Here is a 19,619-nt window from a genome sequence, read left to right as displayed (position 1 = left end):
TGCTGTGATACAGATGGCTCAAATTTGTGGTCTGCCATAATATAGATGGCTTAAATGTGTGGTTAGCTATGATATAGATGACTTAAATGTGTGGTCTGCTGTGCTATAGATAGCTTGCAAGTGTGGTCTGTTGTGATATAGATGACTCGAATGTGTGGTCTGCCATGATATAGATGGCTTGCATGTGTGGTCTGCCATGATATAGATGACTTAAATATGTGGTCTGCCATAATAAAGATGGCTCGAATGTGTAATCTGCCATGATATAGATGGCTTAAATGTGTGGCCTGCTGTGATAAATATTACTCGAATGTGTGATCTGCCATGATATAGATTGCTCGAATGAATGGTCTGCTGTAATACAGATGGTTTGAATGTATGGTCTGCTGTGATATAGATGGCTCGAATGTGTGATCTGCCATGATATACATTGCTCGAATGAATGGTCTGCTATGATACAGATGGCTTGAATGAGTGTTCTCCTGTGATATAGATGACTCAAATGTGTGGTCTGCCATGATATAGATGGCTCGAACGTGTGGTCTGCCATAATATAGATGACTTGAATGTCTAGTCTGCCATGATATAGATGGCTTGAATGAGTGGTCTGCTATGATACAGATGGCTTGAATGTGTGGTCTGCAGTGATAAAGATGGCTCGAATGTATGGTCTGCCGTGATATACATGACTCGAATGAGTTGTCTGCTTTGATACAGATGGCTTGAGTGTGTGGTCTGCTGTGATATAGATGGCTCGAATGTGTGGTCTGCCATGATATAGATGGCTCGATTGAGTGGTCTTTTATGATACAGATGGCTTGAATGTGTGGTCTGCTGTGATATACATGGCTTGAATGTGTAGTCTGCCATGATATAGATGGCTCGAATGAGTGGTATGCTGTGATACAGATGCCTCGAATGTGTGGTCTGTCATGATATAGATGGCTTGAATATGTAGTCTGCCATGATATAGATGGCTCGAAAGAGTGGTCTGTCATGATACAGATGGCTCAAACGAGTGGTCTGCTGTGGTACAGATGGCTCAAATTTGTGGTCTGCCATGGTATAGATGGCTTAAATGTGTGGTTTGCTATGATATAGATGACTTAAATGTGTGGTCTGCTGTGATATATATGGCTTACATGTGTGGTCTGCTGTGATATAGATGGCTTGCATTTGTGGTCTGTTGTGATATAGATGACTCGAATGTGTGGTCTGCCATGATATAGATGTCTTAAATGTATGGTCTGCCATGATATAGATCCCTTGCATGTGTGGTCTGCCATGATATAGATGGCTTGCATGTGTGGTCTGCCATGATATAGATGACTTAAATATGTGGTCTGCCATAATATAGATGGCTCGAATGTGTAATCTGCCATGATATAGATGGCTTAAATGTGTGGCCTGCTGTGATAAATATTACTCGAAAGTGTGATCTGCCATGATATAGATTGCTCGAATGAATGGTCTGCTGTAATACAGATGGCTTGAATGTGTGGTCTGCTGCGATATAGATGGCTCGAATGTGTGGTCTGCCATGATATAGATGGCTTGAATGTATTGTCTGCTATGGTATAAATGGCTCGAACCTGCGGTCTACCATGATGTAGATGGCTCGAATATGTGGTCTGCTTTGATATTAATGTCTCGAATGCGTGGTCTGCTATGATATAGATGTCTCGAATGTGTGGTCTGCTATGATATAGATGTCTCGAATTTGTGGTCTGCTATGATATAGATGCCTCGAAGGTGTGGTCTGCTATGATATAGATGTCTCGAATGTGTGGTCTGCTATGATATAGATGTCTCGAATGTGTGATCTGCTATGATATAGATGGTTCAAATGTGTTGTCTGCTATGATATAGATGTCTTGAATGTGTAAAGTGCCATGATCAAGATGGTTAGAAATTGTGTTCTGCGGCACTACCATGATATAGACGGCTTGAATGTGTGATCTGCTACGATATAGGTGGTTCAAATGTAAGGTCTGCTATGATATAGATATCTTGAATGTGTAAAGTGCCATGATCAAGATGGTTAGAAATTGTGTTCTGTGGCACTACCATGATATAGACGGCTCGTATGTGTGGTCTGCTTTGATATTAATGGCTCGAATGTGTGATCTGCGTTGATATTAATGGTTCGAATGGGTGGTCTGCTATGATATAGGTGGCTCGAATGTGTGGTCTGCTTTGATATTAATGGCTCGAATGTGTGGTCTGCTTTGATATTAATGGCTGGAAGGTGTGGTCTGCTATGATACAAATGTCTCGAATGCGTGTTCTGCTATGATAGAGATGTCTCGAAGGTGTGGTCTGCTTTGATACAGATGGCTTGAATGTGTGGCCTGCTGTGGTATAGATGGCTCGAATGTGTGATCTGTCATGATATAGATGGCTCGAATTAGTGGTATGCTATGATACAGATGGCTCGCATTAGTGGTCTGCTATGATACAGATGGCTTGAATGTGTGGTCTGCTGTGATATAGAAAGCTTGAATGTGTGGTCTGTCATGATATAGATGGCTTGAATGTGTAGTCTGCCATGATATAGATGGCTCGAAAGAGTGGTCTGTCATGATACAGATGACTCGAATGTGTGGTCTGCCATGATATAGATAGCTCAAACGAGTGGTCTTCTGTGGTACAGATGGCTCAAATTTGTGGTCTGCCATGGTATAGATGGCTTAAATGTGTGGTTTGCTATGATATAGATGACTTAAATGTGCGGTCTGCTGTGAGATAGATGGCTTACATGTGTGGTCTGCTGTGATATAGATGGCTTGCATGTGTGGTCTGCTGTGATATAGATGGCTTACATTTGTGGTCTGTTGTGATATAGATGACTCGAATGTGTGGTCTGCCATGATATAGATGTCTTAAATGTATGGTCTGCCATGATATAGATCCCTTGCATGTGTGGTCTGCCATGATATAGATGGCTTGCATGTGTGGTCTGCCATGATATAGATGACTTAAATATGTGGTCTGCCATAATATAGATGGCTCGAATGTGTGGTCTGCAATGATATACATGGGTCGAATGAGTGGTCTGTTATGATACAGATGGCTTGAATGAGTGTTCTGCTATGATATAGATGGCTCAAATGTGTGGTCTGCCATGATATAGATGGCTCGAATGTGTGGTCTGCTATGATATAGATGGCTCAAATGTGTGGTCTGCCATGATATAGATGGCTCGAATGAGTGGTCTGCTATGATATAGATGGGTCGAATGTGTGGTCTGCCATGATATACATGGGTTGAATGAGTGGTCTGCTATGATACAGATGGCTTGAATGAGTGTTCTGCTGTGATATAGATGGCTCGAATGTGTGGTCTGCCATAATATAGATGGCTTGAATGTATAGTCTACCATGATATAGATGGCTTGAATGTGTGGTCTGCAGTGATAAAGATGGCTCGAATGTGTGGTCTGCCATGATATAGGTGGCTCGAATGAGTGGTCTGCTTTGATACAGATGGCTTGAATGTGTGGTCTGCTGTGGTATAGATGGCTCGAATGTGTGATCTGCCATGATATAGATGGCTCGAATTAGTGGTATGCTATGATACAGATGGCTCGCATTAGTGGTCTGCTATGATACAGATGGCTTGAATGTGTGGTCTGCTGTGATATAGAGAGCTTGAATGTGTGGTCTGTCATGATATAGATGGCTTGAATGTGTAGTCTGCCATGATACAGATGGCTCGAATGTGTGGTCTTTCATGATATAGATGGCTTGAATGTGTGGTCTGCCATGATATAGATGGCTCGAAAGAGTGGTCTGTCATGAAACAGATGGCTCAAATGTATGGTCTGCCATGATATCGATAGCTCAAATGAGTGGATTGCTGTGATACAGATGGCTCAAATTTGTGGTCTGCCATAATATAGATGGCTTAAATGTGTGGTTAGCTATGATATAGATGACTTAAATGTGTGGTCTGCTGTGATATAGATAGCTTGCATGTGTGGTCTGCCATGATATAGATGGCTTGCATGTGTGGTCTGCCATGATATAGATGACTTAAATATGTGGTCTGCCATAATAAAGATGGCTCGAATGTGTAATCTGCCATGATATAGATGGCTTAAATGTGTGGCCTGCTGTGATAAATATTACTCGAAAGTGTGATCTGCCATGATATAGATTGCTCGAATGAATGGTCTGCTGTAATACTGTGGCACTGCAACGATATAGATGGCTTGAATGAGTAAAGTGCCATGATCAAGATGGTTAGAATGTGTGTTCTGCGGCACTTCCATAATATATACGGGTCGAATGTGTGGTCTGCCATGCTATAGATGGTTCGAATATGTGGTCTACCATGATATAGATGGCTTGAATGTGTTGTCTGCTATGATATAGATGGCTCGAGTCAGTGGTCTGCTATGATACAGTTGGCTTGAATCTGTGATCTGCTGTTATATAGATGGCTCGAATTAGTGGTCTGCTGTAATATAGTTTGCTCGAATGTAGGGTCTGCCATGATATAGATGGCTTGAATGTATTGTCTGCTATGATATAAATGGCTCGAACCTGCGGTCTACCATGATGTAGATGGCTCGAATATGTGGTCTGCTTTGATATTAATGTCTCGAATGCGTGGTCTGCTATGATATAGATGTCTCGAATGTGTGGTCTGCTATGATATAGATGTCTCGAATGTGTGGTCTGCTATGATATAGATGTCTCGAATGTGTGATCTGCTATGCTATAGGTGGTTCAAATGTGTGGTCTGCTATGATATAGATGTCTTGAATGTGTAAAGTGCCATGATCAAGATGGTTAGAAATTGTGCTCTGCGGCACTACCATGATATAGACGGCTTGAATGTGTGATCTGCTACGAATGCGTGTTCTGCTATGATAGAGATGTCTCGAAGGTGTGGTCTGCTGTGATATAGATGTCTCGAATGTGTGGTCTGCTATGATATAGATGTCTCGAATGTGTGATCTTCTATGATATAGGTGGTTCAAATGTGTGGTCTGCTATGATATAGATGTCTTGAATGTGTAAAGTGCCATGGTCAAGGTGGTTAGAAATTGTGTTCTGCGGCACTACAATGCTATAGACGGCTCGAATGTGTGGTCTGCTGTGATATAGATGGCTCGAATATGTGGTCTGCCATGATATAGATGGCTTGAATGTGTTGTCTGCTATGATATTTTTTTATAGATGGCTCGAATCAGTGGTCTGCTATGATACAGTTGGCTTTAATCTGTGGTCTGCTGTGATATAGATGGCTTGATTCTGTGGTCTGCTGTGATACAGATGGCTCGAATGTGTGGTCTGCTGTGATATAGTTGGCTCGAATGTGTGGTCTGATTTGTTATTAATGACTCGAATGTGTGATCTGCGTTGATATTAATGGCTCTAATGGGTGGTCTGTTTTGATATAGGTGTCTCGAATATGTGGTCTGCTTTGATATTAATGGCGGGAAGGTGTGGTCTGCTGCTATGATACTGATGTCTCGAAGGTGTGGTCTGCTATGATATACATGGCTCGAATTGCAAAAAACGCCCATTTATGACTTATGTCCCTAGTTACCTCGTCAACGTGCATTGTTTGGTGAAAACTAATTGGTAAACAATATAATTGTGTAGGAGATGGACCGGTAGTAAAACCTCGCTAATTGATATCAATGTTAATTGCAATTGAGGGCCCTTTGTTGGAAGTTTGTACACTCACAACTGTCATTTAATTTTAGTGGTCAGTTGTGTACGCAAAGGGGATAAGAGGGACCGTACAGTGTCTTGTTGGTAACGCGCCAGAACTGTTACATCGTCGTGTATTTGGTGAATTTCAAATATTTTTTTCCGAGTTCTCGAGTAGTGAATTAGTACTCGGATGATTGATCGAGTACTGGGGTACTCGTTACCATCCCTAATATATATATATATATCAATTTTTTTTAATTAAAATTATTTTGTCTGCATTATTTTTAAGCCATTCTTATTTCTAGACAAAATTGGATTTCCTAATTTTGGTAAAACCGACGTATTATGCCCAATCAGAAAGGCCCAAAAAGAGTGCTCAATTGGAAACGGTATATGCCAGGTCATAAGGCTTTCATCTATTGGTCAATTAAATGGAGTTGTATAATAACCATTCAAAAAGGCTCTTATGCAGTAAAATGTGCTGCCATAGTTATACAGCACACATGTAGAAGTTTAAAAAAGTTAATACCAATAATATTTGAAAAGCTTCATATACCAATCTGTTAACATAGGGGGCAAGACTTTTAAAGGAAGTGTAGTCTCCCTTGTTCATGAGGGGGGAGGGACATAACAAAGTCAAGCTTCATACCAGTACTCTCTTCTTCACAGGGATCAACATCATTTTGAAGGGGAGTAAAGTCTCTCCCTTTTTTGTGGGGGGAGGGGGGGGTTCTGTTGAAGGGGGCATGACAAGGCAGCAAGCAATATCTTGTCTTAAAGGGACTACCTGGCATGCAAGTTGTTTTTAATAAAAGAGTGCAAAAGATATTGTGCAAAAATGCAGGGACTAGAAAAAAAGATTCCTTCTCTTAAATGTGATGACCCTTTATTAACCTCATGCAATAACAAGAAACAAGCATGTAGCAGACAACAGTTACACAAACTAACAATGAGAAACGACTACTGTAGGTTAGTTTAATTTTGCAAGTGTTTTAAGTGCACAATTTTTCGCAAAACAATTAGATCATGAAAGTGCGTCAATCAGATCATGAATAAAAAAATATGTAAAAAATTGATTTACTGGTTTAAACAGCATTGGCGTACTGATTTTTTTAATAAGAAAAATGACCAATCCCAAAATAATCACAAAAATTGAACCTTGCAAAATCAATCAACCTACAGCAATTAAGAGAGTAAGATTTCTTTTTTCAATTTTGTAGGAGTGATCTTATTCAACTTTGAAAAAAAGAGAGAATTTTACAAGAATTATAAAACAGTGCCATAAACCACTTAATAATATAAGAAAAAAATATAACAGTGGTGCATACAATACAAGACTATTTAGAAATTTTTTTTTCATAAATAATGGTTGTGTATATCTGAACTTCACTTAAATATTCAATCTACTTTAAACAAAGGAAAACACTCACTAAGTATTATTGAACAACAATAATCCTTTTGATTTTAATTTTATAACACTTCTTGTGTAAAATATTTATGAGTACAGCAACAAACATCAAGTTTTAACAATAAAATAAATTTATGTGACAGAGTGCATAATATAACAATTTTGAACAAGAGCGCCGGAGAGCAACCACCAATGCTTGTCTGTTCGTTTTCTCCAATCAAACAAGGGCATAACTCATCAATTATTAAAGCTAGAGTTACTGGCCTTGCTGCACATGTGCATTCAATCTCTGGCAATCATGTGTACCATGTTTTATTTGAATATTTTGAGCGGTACTTACGACCTTGATTATGGCCAAGGTTATGTTATATGCACGCCAACAAGAATGACGCCTAGGCTATAACTATGCTTTGACTCTTCTTTAAAACAAGACAAGGTAAAAATACACACACAACTAAAGCAAGAATGTGAATTATGCTTTTACGATGTAAATTCAACCCTTCACAAATTTAAATGATTTAATTTAACCAAAACCGTATCCAAATATGGAAATCATTATACCAGAATTTAAATGCATGACTGTAATAAATATTGTGCCTCAGGATACCAATGAATGAGAAATATCTATACACATGTTTGTAGTAATTTGAGTAGTTAAATGTCAAAAAATAAAGACATGTGTTTAAAACTTTAATCAGGAAAGTTTGTACAATACAAGTGCATTGTTACATCAAATTCCGTAATTTCAAATCCTGCCCATTGATTCGATGTACAATCTCTCATGGTTACAGTTTTTTTTACTTTTCTTTTTTTTTGTATTTTCCCTCACCAAAATGCCAAATATCCATACAAGAGTTGAAAATTCTGATCAGCAGTAATGTTGACTTTTGTTAAAACAGAACTAATTGAAGTCAAATAGCACTGAAAAAGCTACCGTTAACAACATGCATATCATACAATCATGTAATAAAATCATGAATTGTTTTAATGATAGTAATTATGCACAAGTTATGACTTATAGGATGCATCTTCACCATGGTTTCAAACATAACTCCATGAATACTAAATTCCACTTGCTACACCTGATATGGTTTTAAAGGCAACTCCCTCAGTGGTCATGGTATTAAAGATAGCTTCCACAATATGGAGTTTTATTGTTCTACACTTCCACAGTATGGAGTTTTATTGTTCTTCTAGTGACAGCATATTAAAGATAACTCACACAAAAACAAGAACAATGCTAAAGAAAATTTCCACAAAACAATGATTTTAAATTTGACTGTCACACAACCAGGGATGTTTTTTTTTAAAGATGATGATTTGTGTCAGGAGTAGCCCCCCTTGCATGGAGATGTGGCTATCACTGTGTGCAGAGTTATGGCCCCTAGTGCACACCCGGGGATGGCGGCGGAGGATTTCCGGGATCCTGAAACAGAGACATGAATTACTTCATTTTTTTTTTATCGAAACTGTTCACAAAAACATACTATATTTGTCACATTGTTTAAAAAGCAAAGCATATGCTTTCTGGTAGTTCATACTAGAGGTTTATCTGTGAATATAACTTTGTCAACAGTGAAAATATAAATTTGATATTTTCCAGTGTTTTGAAATTTGAGTCTGTCTCATGTCCAAATCAAGTCAGCGCCCACCCGTCTCTGCCATATCACTACAACCAAACAATGTTTCAAGGTTAGCCTTACATTGTTAGCCGGCTTGGTGTCCCCCAGATTCCTCATGTTCCTCGGCCTGAACAGGAACAGTGCCGTAGCCATGACGAGCCATCCAAACAACATCAGCATCATCGTGCTGAAACCGCCATCTGGGCTCTGGTCCCCGCCAGGCACTGAAAGAGGGAAGGTAGGGTTTAAGATAAAGAGTTATGAAAGGTTGCTGCACCATGTCCTTCTTTGGTAGCACCCTTCTGCCCTTATTAAGACCAGCTTGTGCACCGGCATCTGCCTTCATACAATAAAATGCTTGGTTGTCCGGTTAGCGCAGTGGTTAGCGCACTCGCTTCTCACCTAGGCGACCCGGGTTCGATTCCCGGCCTGGGCGCATGTGAGTTTGGTTTGTGGTCACCAAGCCGGACAAGTGGGTTTCCTCCGGGTTCTCCGGTTTCCCCCACAACACAAGACCACACTCTCGCGTAAAATCGTGCCAACGAGAGTGATTAATATAATGTTGTAATAACTTGTTTCACAATCGTTGTAAAATAAATATGTTTAAACTAAAATGCTAAAGACTATGAAGTATTTCTGATGCTTTGCTTAAATCTTACAAAAAAATTATAAATTTTCACATACCGGTACTAAACATATATTTGGCAGTTGAAACCTAAATAAAATGTCAATTTAGCCCACATGGTATCCTATTCATGTGTTCAAGATTTTCACAGCCCAATACAAATAGTGCCCTTTTCTCCATTAGCACCCTGTCGGGGCTCTTTTGAAGCACTCTGCCCTTTTAAAACATGAATAAACTCTTAAGAAGGTAACATTTATTTATGATTTGATATGAAACTAATGAACAAACAAGAGATGTTTGTCAAACATTATGCCCCCCCCCCCCCCCCCCCGAGCGCCATGTTGTCAGGATTATATGGACAATTGAATGAAATATGCATGGACCAAAATGACAGCTGATTTGTTGCTGTTTTAAGATTATGACCATTAAAGTGTGAGGATAAAGTGTGTTATGACTGTCATGACCTTTGACTCTATGAACTCAAAATCCAGAGTCATCAGCTGGTCACCAGGAACCTAAATGTCAAGTTTGAGGGCCATGGGAGCAGGCATTGTCAAGTTATCACAAAACAAGTTTTTTTTCGTTCAAGGTCACTGTGACCTTGACCTTTGACCCGATGACCCCTTAAATCATAAGGGGTCATCTACAAGTCAGATGCAACTCCAAGTCAAGTTTGAAGGCCATGGGTTCAGGCATTGTTGAGTTATCACTCGGACAACCTTTTACCATTCAAGATCACTTTGACCGTGACCTTTGGCTCTATGAATCTACTGGTCAGACTTAACATCCATGTCAAGTTTAATGATCATAGGTTCAGGCATTGTTGAGATATCAGTGGGGGAAGATTTGTTCACTTTTTTGCGTTAAAGGTTACTGTGACATTGACCTTGGCCTGATGACCCCCAAAGTTGATAGGGGTCATCTACTGGGCAGGCCCAACCTTAATGTCAAGTTTGATGACCATAGGTCCAAGAATTGTCGAGTTTGCTTTCAAGGTCACTGTGACCTTGACCTTTGACCCCTAAAATCAATAGGGGTCATCTACTGGTCAGGCCCGACCTCCATGTCAAGTTTGAGGGCCATGGGTGCAGGCATTGTTGAGTTATCACTTGGAAAACATTTTATCATTCAAGGTCACTGTGACCTTGACCTTTGGCCCAATGACCCCTAAAATTAATAGGGACAACCTTCTGGCCGGGCTCAACCTACAAATCAAGTTTGAGGGCCATGGGTGCAGCCATTGTCAAGTTATCACTCGGATAACCTTTTGCCATTCCAGGTCACTGTGACCTTGACCTTTGGCCAAATGACCCCTTAAATCAATAGGGACCATCTGGCCAGGCCCAACCTCCACGTCAAGTTTGAGGGCCATGGGTGCAGGCTTTGTCGAGTTATCACGCAGACAACCTTTTACCATTCCAGGTCACTGTGACCTTGACCTTTGGCCAGATGACCCCCAAAAACCATAGGGGTCATCTCCTGGTCAGGCCAATTCTCCAAGTCAAGTCTGAGGGCCATGGGTGCAGGCATTGTTGAGTTATCAATCTGACAACCTTTTACCATTCAAGGTCACTGTGAACTTGACCTTTGGCCCAATGACCCCCCAAAACAAAAGGGGTCATCTACTGGTCAGGCCCAACCTCCAAGTCAAGTTTGAGGGCCATGGGTGCAGGCATTGTCACGTTATCACTCGGACAACCTTTTACCATTCAAGGTCACTGTGACCTTGACCTTTTGTCTGATGACGTCCAAAAACAATAGGGGTCATTTACTGGTCAGGCCCAACCTCCATGTCAAGTTTGAGGGCCATGGGTGCAGGCATTGTTGAGTTATCACTCGGACAAGCTTTAAAATTATTTTACCATTAAAGGTCACTATGACCTTGACCTTTGACCCGATGACCCCCAAAATCAATAGGGGTCATCTACTGGTCAGGCCCAACATTCATGTGAAGTTTGATGACCATACGTCTAGGAATTGTTGAGTTATCACTCGGACAAGCTTTGGTCTACCGACGGACCGACCGACATACCGACATGCCTGTGCAAAGCAATATACCCCTCTTCTTCGAAGGGGGGCATAATAACAACTATAAACCTTCAGGAGCCTTTTTGTAGTAACATACATACAATGTACATGTAGATATATACTACAAATTAGCTACATGCATTTGATTACAGACCATTAGACATCCCTTGATTATAACCAGTACTGATCAATCTAACTATCAAAGAAGCTCTAATTGACGATCAAACCCTAACCCCTGATCTAGATTCTGATACATGTAAATGTACATAAGCTAGCAATCAGTGATCACATCAAATTGGGGAAATGGAAAACAGATAATCCTCTGCTTGTGTACATCATTAATTTACTACTAATATATCATTAGTTAAAACTTATTTATTTTACATCTATTACAACTGCAACATGTATTTAAACTATGACACTAATCACACAGTCTTATTTGAAAATGAGATACATTTTGCTCAGGGGGAAAATGGGACTATCCCATAAAAATCCATGTGTGTAGCTTTCATGGTGTTTATTAATGTTACATAGTTTAATACTTACGCTCATTGAAGCACTGTGTGTCCGTACAGGCATCCTGGGAGTTCCTCAGCTGTAACATACAAAATATGATGAAGGTTTTGCAACTAAAAAATTTAGGATGTAACACCTGAACCTCCTCCCTCCCATTAAGGCATACTCCTTCAATTTTAACCAAAATCCTGCATTACAAATACAGTAATTATAATATTTCAACTAATTCTAGGGTCTGCTTATCCAAATACAATGCCAAATTGTGAGATTTGTATTTGAAACACCCTCTTGAGTCACGAGTCCTCCATCAAAAATCCCCTGAATACAAATAAGAGGGGTCTCAGCCACCTGTATCATCATATGTGTACATACAAAGTCTTGTTTATGCCAGACTGTAGTTATTCTTAACAAATTGTTTTAACTAATAAACTACAGCAATTATAGGTACATCTCATATTGCAGGCATTTCATGCATTAGTGAAGACCATTGGTGCATTACCAATCTAATGGACAGGTGAACATATAATAATTACTTAAAAGTCATCGAGTTAAAATGAGGTTTAAATAACAAGATTAGCTTTTTTTCTCTAGAAACAAAGGAACTTTTTATATTTCAATACAAATTGACTCAAAACAAGAGCTGTCACAGAGACAGCGCGTTCGACTATTCCGCCGCTTTTCAGTGTAAGGATTGAAAAGTTTTGGCGAAACATGCATGGATCACTGTTAGATTAGATATCAATGCAATACATGATGTGTGGAGATATTAACATATATGTGGTTACATGCAAAATTGTAACCAGAATTTTTAAGTGTAATAATAAAGGGCCATTATTTGCAAAACACAGTTATCTAACTTGATTATTTAATTAGGTTGGGTGGTTCAATACCATTGTATGAAGTCTCAATGCAATACATCAAGTAGTTGCTGAGATATTATCCTATGTGTGCTAACATGCAAGACCTTAACCAGAATTTCTAAGTTGCATAATAAAGGGGCAAAAATTTCTAAGTCGCATAATAAAGGGGCAAAAATTATATAATATGAAAGAGTTAGTTATCTTACTTGATTAAATAAGAAGGTTCAATGGTTGGGAGCCTGTGTGTAAAGTTTTAATGCAATACATGATGTTTTTGCTGAAGCATTGACTTAAAAGTGGTTACATGCAAAACCTTAACCAGAATTTCTATGTTGATGGTTGAGTACCATTGTATTGAGTCTAAATGCAATACCTCGAGTAGTTGCTGAGATATTAACCTATGTGTGCTTGCACGCAAAACCTTCCAATTTCTAACTCAAATAATAAATGCCTATTATTTGAATTAAATGCAAACTAGAGTTATCTAACTTGATTAATTGAGTAGGTTGAATGGTTGAGTACCATTGTATCAAGTATCAATGCAATACCTCAAGTAGTTGCTGAGATATTAACCTATGTGTGCTTGCACGCAAAACCTTAACCAAGGGCTGACGCCAACGCAGACGCTTGGGTGAGTAGTATAGCTCTCCTTATTCTTCGAATAGTCGAGCTAAAAATTAAGTTCAGGTGAAAGTCAATGATACATTGTAACTGTCTGCCATTGAATATTTATAAATATCTATTGAATAAACATTGTCATGAATTATTCTGATGAAGTACATGTACATCAGCCATCAATTTTAAAATCAATATTATCAGGCTGAAACAGAATATCAATGTTGAAAATCATGATATGAATATCCATTATTAATTCATGGGATGTTTGACTGTAACATAGCTATACAAATGCAATGTTTGAATTGAAAGCTTAAACTAAACAATCTGCTGGGAAACATAATATTGGTTATTTTTTTTAGGCCACCACAATTTAGTTTGTCAGATTTTGTATGGGCTAAATCTAGCATGGTTGGCATGATTAGCAAAATATAAATACATTTTTTCCGTTCATTTGTACAAAATTGAAAACTGTTTTTGCACCAAATTAATCAATATTTAGAATTATAATCCTAAACAGTCTTCTAATTGCAAGTTAAGATTTTTAAAATACCCCATCAGTTATTCATTTTATACAACGGTTTTAGTCTTACAGAAGTCGTCAAGAGACATAAAGTCTAAAGTGGTCAAAATTGAAACAAGACTGCAAGCCCTGCACTTGTAAAATGCTTTCAGGACTTGCTCAAATTCTGGATTTTGTATAGCAGGGCTTGTTTAAGCTTTGATGCCAAGCACTTGTGAAAGGATTTGGGCTTGTTCATCCAAGAATCTGATTACAATGACAGACCATTTTCATTCATCTGAGGTTCGGCAATTATAAATCTAATTGTGGTACACATTCTTAGCATCATGGCTATGGTGTACTTTAATGTGATAAACTGGAAATCAATGTTTTTTGTTTTTTTTAGCATGGATACTATCTCGATAATTATACACCAACATACATGCCATATCCCCCGGCGGGGAAAAAAATCCCCCGGAATTTCGACCCATCCCCTGGTCCCCCCCAGGGGATCCATATCCCCTGGAATTTAAAAAAAAATTAAAAAATTTAAACTTGCTTTAGATTGACAATGGAAAGCATCCATAATAGTATGAATGTGAAATTCCATGAAGGACCATGATGACTAAGTCCAAAAATTACTTTAATTAGAGTGTATTTCTGTATTTATTCTTATATTATAAATGTTGATGTTGCGCAAAAATTCGCCGCGTAAAAATCCCCTGGTGTAATATCAAAATCCCCTGAAATTCAGACCAAAATCCCCTGGGAAGCCTCTCAGAAATATGGCATGTATGCACCAATGATGATTTAAGGAATCCCATATACAATTATGTTAAATTTGGATGCATGGTGTCCCCACATTATTTTGATACACATCATCATTTTGAAGTGTTCCCTGAGCAGATAAAAAATATTGTAAAATTAGACATTGTCACATAAAATTACATCAAAAAGTATTTTTTGTGGTGACGAAATATTGCTCATTTACATCCCTTTCCAATTCAAATAAAGAAAAATATACAATATAACTGTATCTTATTTAAGTCAATTAAGTATAACGTCTTTTATGTCACTATTTTACATAATTGTAATCAGTGCAAGCAGGACCATTCAAAATGTTACTAAAATTTCATGAAGTTATATGTACCTAGGCTATGAATCAAAATATGTTATTTATGGTCAACAGCTTGATACTATAATTTGGTGCCTTTACAAAAATAAATAAAAGGTGAACAAAGTGAGAAAAAAACGCTAAAATGCTCAGACATAATCACATCATTAATACTTACAAGATTCATAAGACGCTGCATAGCACTTTCATGGTTCCATACGCACTCACACGGATCAAAACCGTCTGCCATGGTTGGCTTTAGAGGTCTATTACCTCAGTCTGAAATTAAGTAGTCTTTGGTTTACTTCCTTTTTACTAAAAACAACTCATTTATGCAATACCAGACGAGCAGTTTATTGAGTGATGATGTGCAGCCGACAAAGAAAAACACACGTAAGATATATATGTAAAACAAGTACATTTTAGCACTAAAATAAGCATTGGCTACAAGTGCCCTACACTGTGCCACCGACCGGCCAGGAAAAACCAGAGACGGTTAACCCTTGAAACCGTTGCTCATTTGCCAAGTGCCGACTCACAAAGTATGAATGTTGAGCCTCATTCATTTGTCTGGATTCATTTTATTATTCACATACGAAATAAAAGATGTGTACAGCATGAAGTCAACTGGTAGAATGACCACATAACAACTTTACACCTATATCATGAAATCCTCGTGCATGAGTCTGACCAATCAGCACCTTACTGTAAAAACAGTCTCCTTATATATGGATTGAATTTCCATTCATCAAAGCCATTTTTTGTGGGGCAAGTTAAATATATTTGGAGGGTAAATGTTTTAAGAAAAGTTTGCAGTGATTTTTTGTAATGGTCTCTGATATGCTCTGCATGATCTGATAAGCTCGGCCTACCAGCTAGTAAGTCAGCAAAGCATCCACACAATATAATCATTCAAAACTTCAAGAATCATAATTAGTTGTTGTCAAACTGTTGTACAGAATAAACCTATCAAACAAATCCCGTTTTGGGTCTGACTTACTCATTTACAAGGATATGTTACTTAATGTTCTTATTATACATAACACAGAACATTACATTGTTGAGCCCAACCTGGTCCTACTCCTATACATACATGTACTTAAATAATTTGTTTGCCACTGCATACATGTATCTGTGGACTTATGCTAATAACATACAAGTGTTTATAGTTTGTTGGTGAAAGCATATATCTGTGGTCCTACACCGATGACATAGAAACAGACTTTTAACTGTAGCACATAAGTTTGTTAATGATTGTATATCTGTGGTCCCATGCTGATGACATACAAATCTAGTGAGTTCGTTTATGATGATATATTTGTGGTCAAACGATGACATATAAATCTAGTGAGTTTGTTAATGATTGCATATATGTGGTCCTACACTGATGACACATTGTGAGTTTATTGATTGCATGACGCACCAGTCAATCGTAACCACGCCCCCCCCCCCCCAGGTCCGGGGGTATACCGGGGATAGTCGGAGAAATGGGCTGTGTTTTTACCATTCAGGTGGCCACACAGTGCCGGGTGAATGCGGTGTCTTCGCTTTAAATATAGCGGGGAATGGGGCTTACCTAGGGTCCCTGGGGTGAGGGGGCATTTGGCAGGGATTTTACCATCTGTTTGTCCCTGCAGGGTGGGGATTTTACCAGGGGTTGGCTGGGCCGAAAGTCAAAGTCCCCGGGTTCCCCGGACCTGGGAGGACCGTGGTTACAATTGACTGGTGCATAATATCTGTCCTGTAAAGCTCTAGGTTGATTGGCTACTGTTCTATCACTTTGTGTTAACAACCCACCTTTTTGGTACAAACTGATAATCATATGCACTGTGTAAATGACAATTAAACTGAATACATGTAACTTAAACCTTGATATGAATAACATAAATATACATGTACCCTTTCACAGTTACTGCATAGCCATTGAGTCAGTCTAATGACAATAGTGGCACTGGTATCAAGAAGTTAGAGAGTTTACAATGTCAACAATTGTATTATGACAACTGGGTGTCCACAATATTATATGGCCATATGTGTTTTTGAGATTGTAAAGAGTAAAGTGGGTTTACAGTAAATCAGTAAAATGGACTTCCCCTCTTGGACTTTTACGTCATATTACTAGTACTGGCATTAATAGCCTTTACTACTAGTTGAAACAGCTTTGCATGAAACATTTTGGTGAGTATGAAAACTAAACGCCTGAACAAAATTTTAAAAAAAAAACACCTTGTTTAATAAAAAATAAAACCTCCCAACGATACGAAAGTATTGCAAATAAATCGTTAATTATTCGAACATAAAATCTTTATCGTTTAAAAAAAAGACGAAAAATAGTCAAAACCTTTCTAATATGAATGTCAAAACGTACTACTCACGGGATTTGCAATATAATAACTTCCTTGACAAGACAATGTTTACAAACAGGACACGTAATTGTTAAAATTGACAAGTGCCCGTATTTTGCTATTAGTTAAAACGGCTAGGTCGCAATCGGCATGCCTGCGACAGCTGGTTGTAGTATGTACAGTAATATTGATACCATCTAACGGGACAAACCCATTTCAATCCCTTTCTGATGCAAGTGGAAGATACGATATCGATTTTTGTTTAAAAGAATATTTATTCATTTTTGAAAAACACATTATTTATTAAACTGAAACAAAAATTGCAGCGAATTGTATAAAAACTTGATAACTTGATGTATTTTTGCTGGTTTGTCATTTATGAAATATAATTGGTTAAGAGTAAGAATTGGATATATATTGGACCAATCAATAAACATGACATACTGACTAACTTTGACCAAACCATAGAATTAGAAACACTCTGGGGGAATGGACATAGCTCAAAAAGTGATAAATCGATAAGCGTTTGATTTTGACACATGAAAATTTTTCTAACATTTTTTGTATTTTATGGTTATATATTTATCAAAATCGAAGAGTTTCGAATAACTTGATCATGTGCAATATACGACTATGATGGAAATGTGTCTCCTCTTTTGTATAATAGCCCAATTCTCGCCGAAAGTTGCATGATCGCTCACAAATGTTCATTTATGTGGTACGATTTCAAACATAAATCAACAATTTGAAAATCAAAATAAATACTGAATCGAGCGATTTATTTGTAATAACATTATCTAGTAATGTGTTAGATATCAATACGATATGTGTTGTTGTTACGGAGATATTCATACGTTTTGATGCCCTGTTGGTGTACTGGGGATAGATGAAGCAAATAAATAACTGCGCAGGGGATAGCTATTAAGTTGACTGGGGATAGTAAAGATGCACTAGTATTTAGAATAAAGAGACTGTGATAATGATAACGGCCATTTACCTATACGCGAGCTCGAGGGAAATTGTTCGATGTTGTCCAAATCGAGGGATGAGAGCAAAAAATGTTGCTGTTTTTTGTATCTGTATGCACTTAAAACTGTTTCATTCATACAGATTAGTTAACCATGATGTGTTTTTCACAAGCATCAACGTTCGAGTCGCAAATATCTAAATATTTTAAATACGCCAGTAATATGATTTATTGGGGAACACAAAACATATGGCCGTATAATTTATGTGGTGTTTGCTATTCATATATAAAGTATTGCTGTGTAAATCAAGTAGGTACGTTTTTTGCACACAGAAAGTCATCAGTAGGGAATGAGATATTGTGATCAAATTTGGAACACGTGAAGTTTTTTTCTAAGCTTTGGTCGATGTTGCTATTACATAGAACAGAATAATGGTCTCTGCTCGTTCACTTCAGTGAGAAAGTATGTATTGTGACCAACCCTGATAATTAAGCAGCTTGCATATATACGTTCATTTAGGAGAGCATGGATCAAACTCATTGTTAACTAAAGTTTGCTCAATAATTTCTTATCAAATCGTACTCCCACTTTTGGCAGATTATTTGAAAGTTGGAAACAGACATACATGTATATTGTATATTAACAGTGTTACCTTCAATTTTTGTCCCATTTTACATGTTATCACCAGGACACATTTCTCAAAATTTCTAAGGGCATATCTTTAACAGTTTAAAAGTTACATTGCCAGTTCTTACAATAAAAATAGTTGAGCTTATGCTTGTGAAATCCTTCGATTCAGATTTTTATTTATTCGATATATTTCCTTAAAATAACAATACTTGTCGAAATTCTGTAAGTTTCGAGGTGATCATCTCAGATTTGAAGAAACATTTTTCGAGGTCTGCTAAATCGTAAGCACTTTAAAGTATACCATAGGCCAAATTTAGCATTCAGCTATTAGTTCAAACACCTGTTTGATTTGTGGATACGGTAGATATGCGTTAACACAGCAAGATATTACCTGTGGTAAAGAAAAACAACTGCATAATTGTCTGTTTACTTAGGCCAAAAATAATAATTGGTTGTTTAGGGTAACCTTCCCAAAATTTCTAGGTAGGGTAGGTAGGGATTTTTTTTGTTGATTTTTTTTAAATCTGTCGTAAATTCAGAGTGTTTTCTTGCACATAGCAGTCTTTCCTACATTACTGTCATTGCCTGACTTTGTTTTATCATATAAACAATAATTCTGATTAAAATCTGCATTTATCCGCCCTTCGTAACACTCTATTCGCTAACGAATATTTTTTTTGCTCAGAAACGGAAAAAAATAGTTAGGGTCGGCGCATT

General features: G+C 37.9%; 1 protein-coding gene across 1 annotated transcript; it reads right to left on the bottom strand.

The window, feature by feature from the left end:
- Positions 1-7,754: 7,754 nt before the first annotated feature.
- LOC128232539 (small integral membrane protein 14-like) lies at positions 7,755-17,463 on the bottom strand. The gene is made up of 5 exons (XM_052946165.1): positions 17,335-17,463; positions 15,138-15,238; positions 11,899-11,947; positions 8,781-8,923; positions 7,755-8,503 (listed from the first exon to the last, which is right to left on the bottom strand). Exons 2-5 carry the CDS (start codon positions 15,207-15,209, stop codon positions 8,462-8,464), a joined length of 306 nt encoding a protein of 101 aa, XP_052802125.1. The 5' UTR covers positions 15,210-15,238; positions 17,335-17,463; the 3' UTR covers positions 7,755-8,461.
- Positions 17,464-19,619: the final 2,156 nt, after the last annotated feature.

The sequence above is a fragment of the Mya arenaria genome, chromosome 4, assembly GCF_026914265.1.
Source record: "Mya arenaria isolate MELC-2E11 chromosome 4, ASM2691426v1".
Lineage (NCBI taxonomy): Eukaryota > Metazoa > Mollusca > Bivalvia > Myida > Myidae > Mya > Mya arenaria.
The sequence above is the reverse complement of the archived record's forward strand: the minus strand, read 5'-3'. Positions and strand labels throughout refer to the sequence as shown.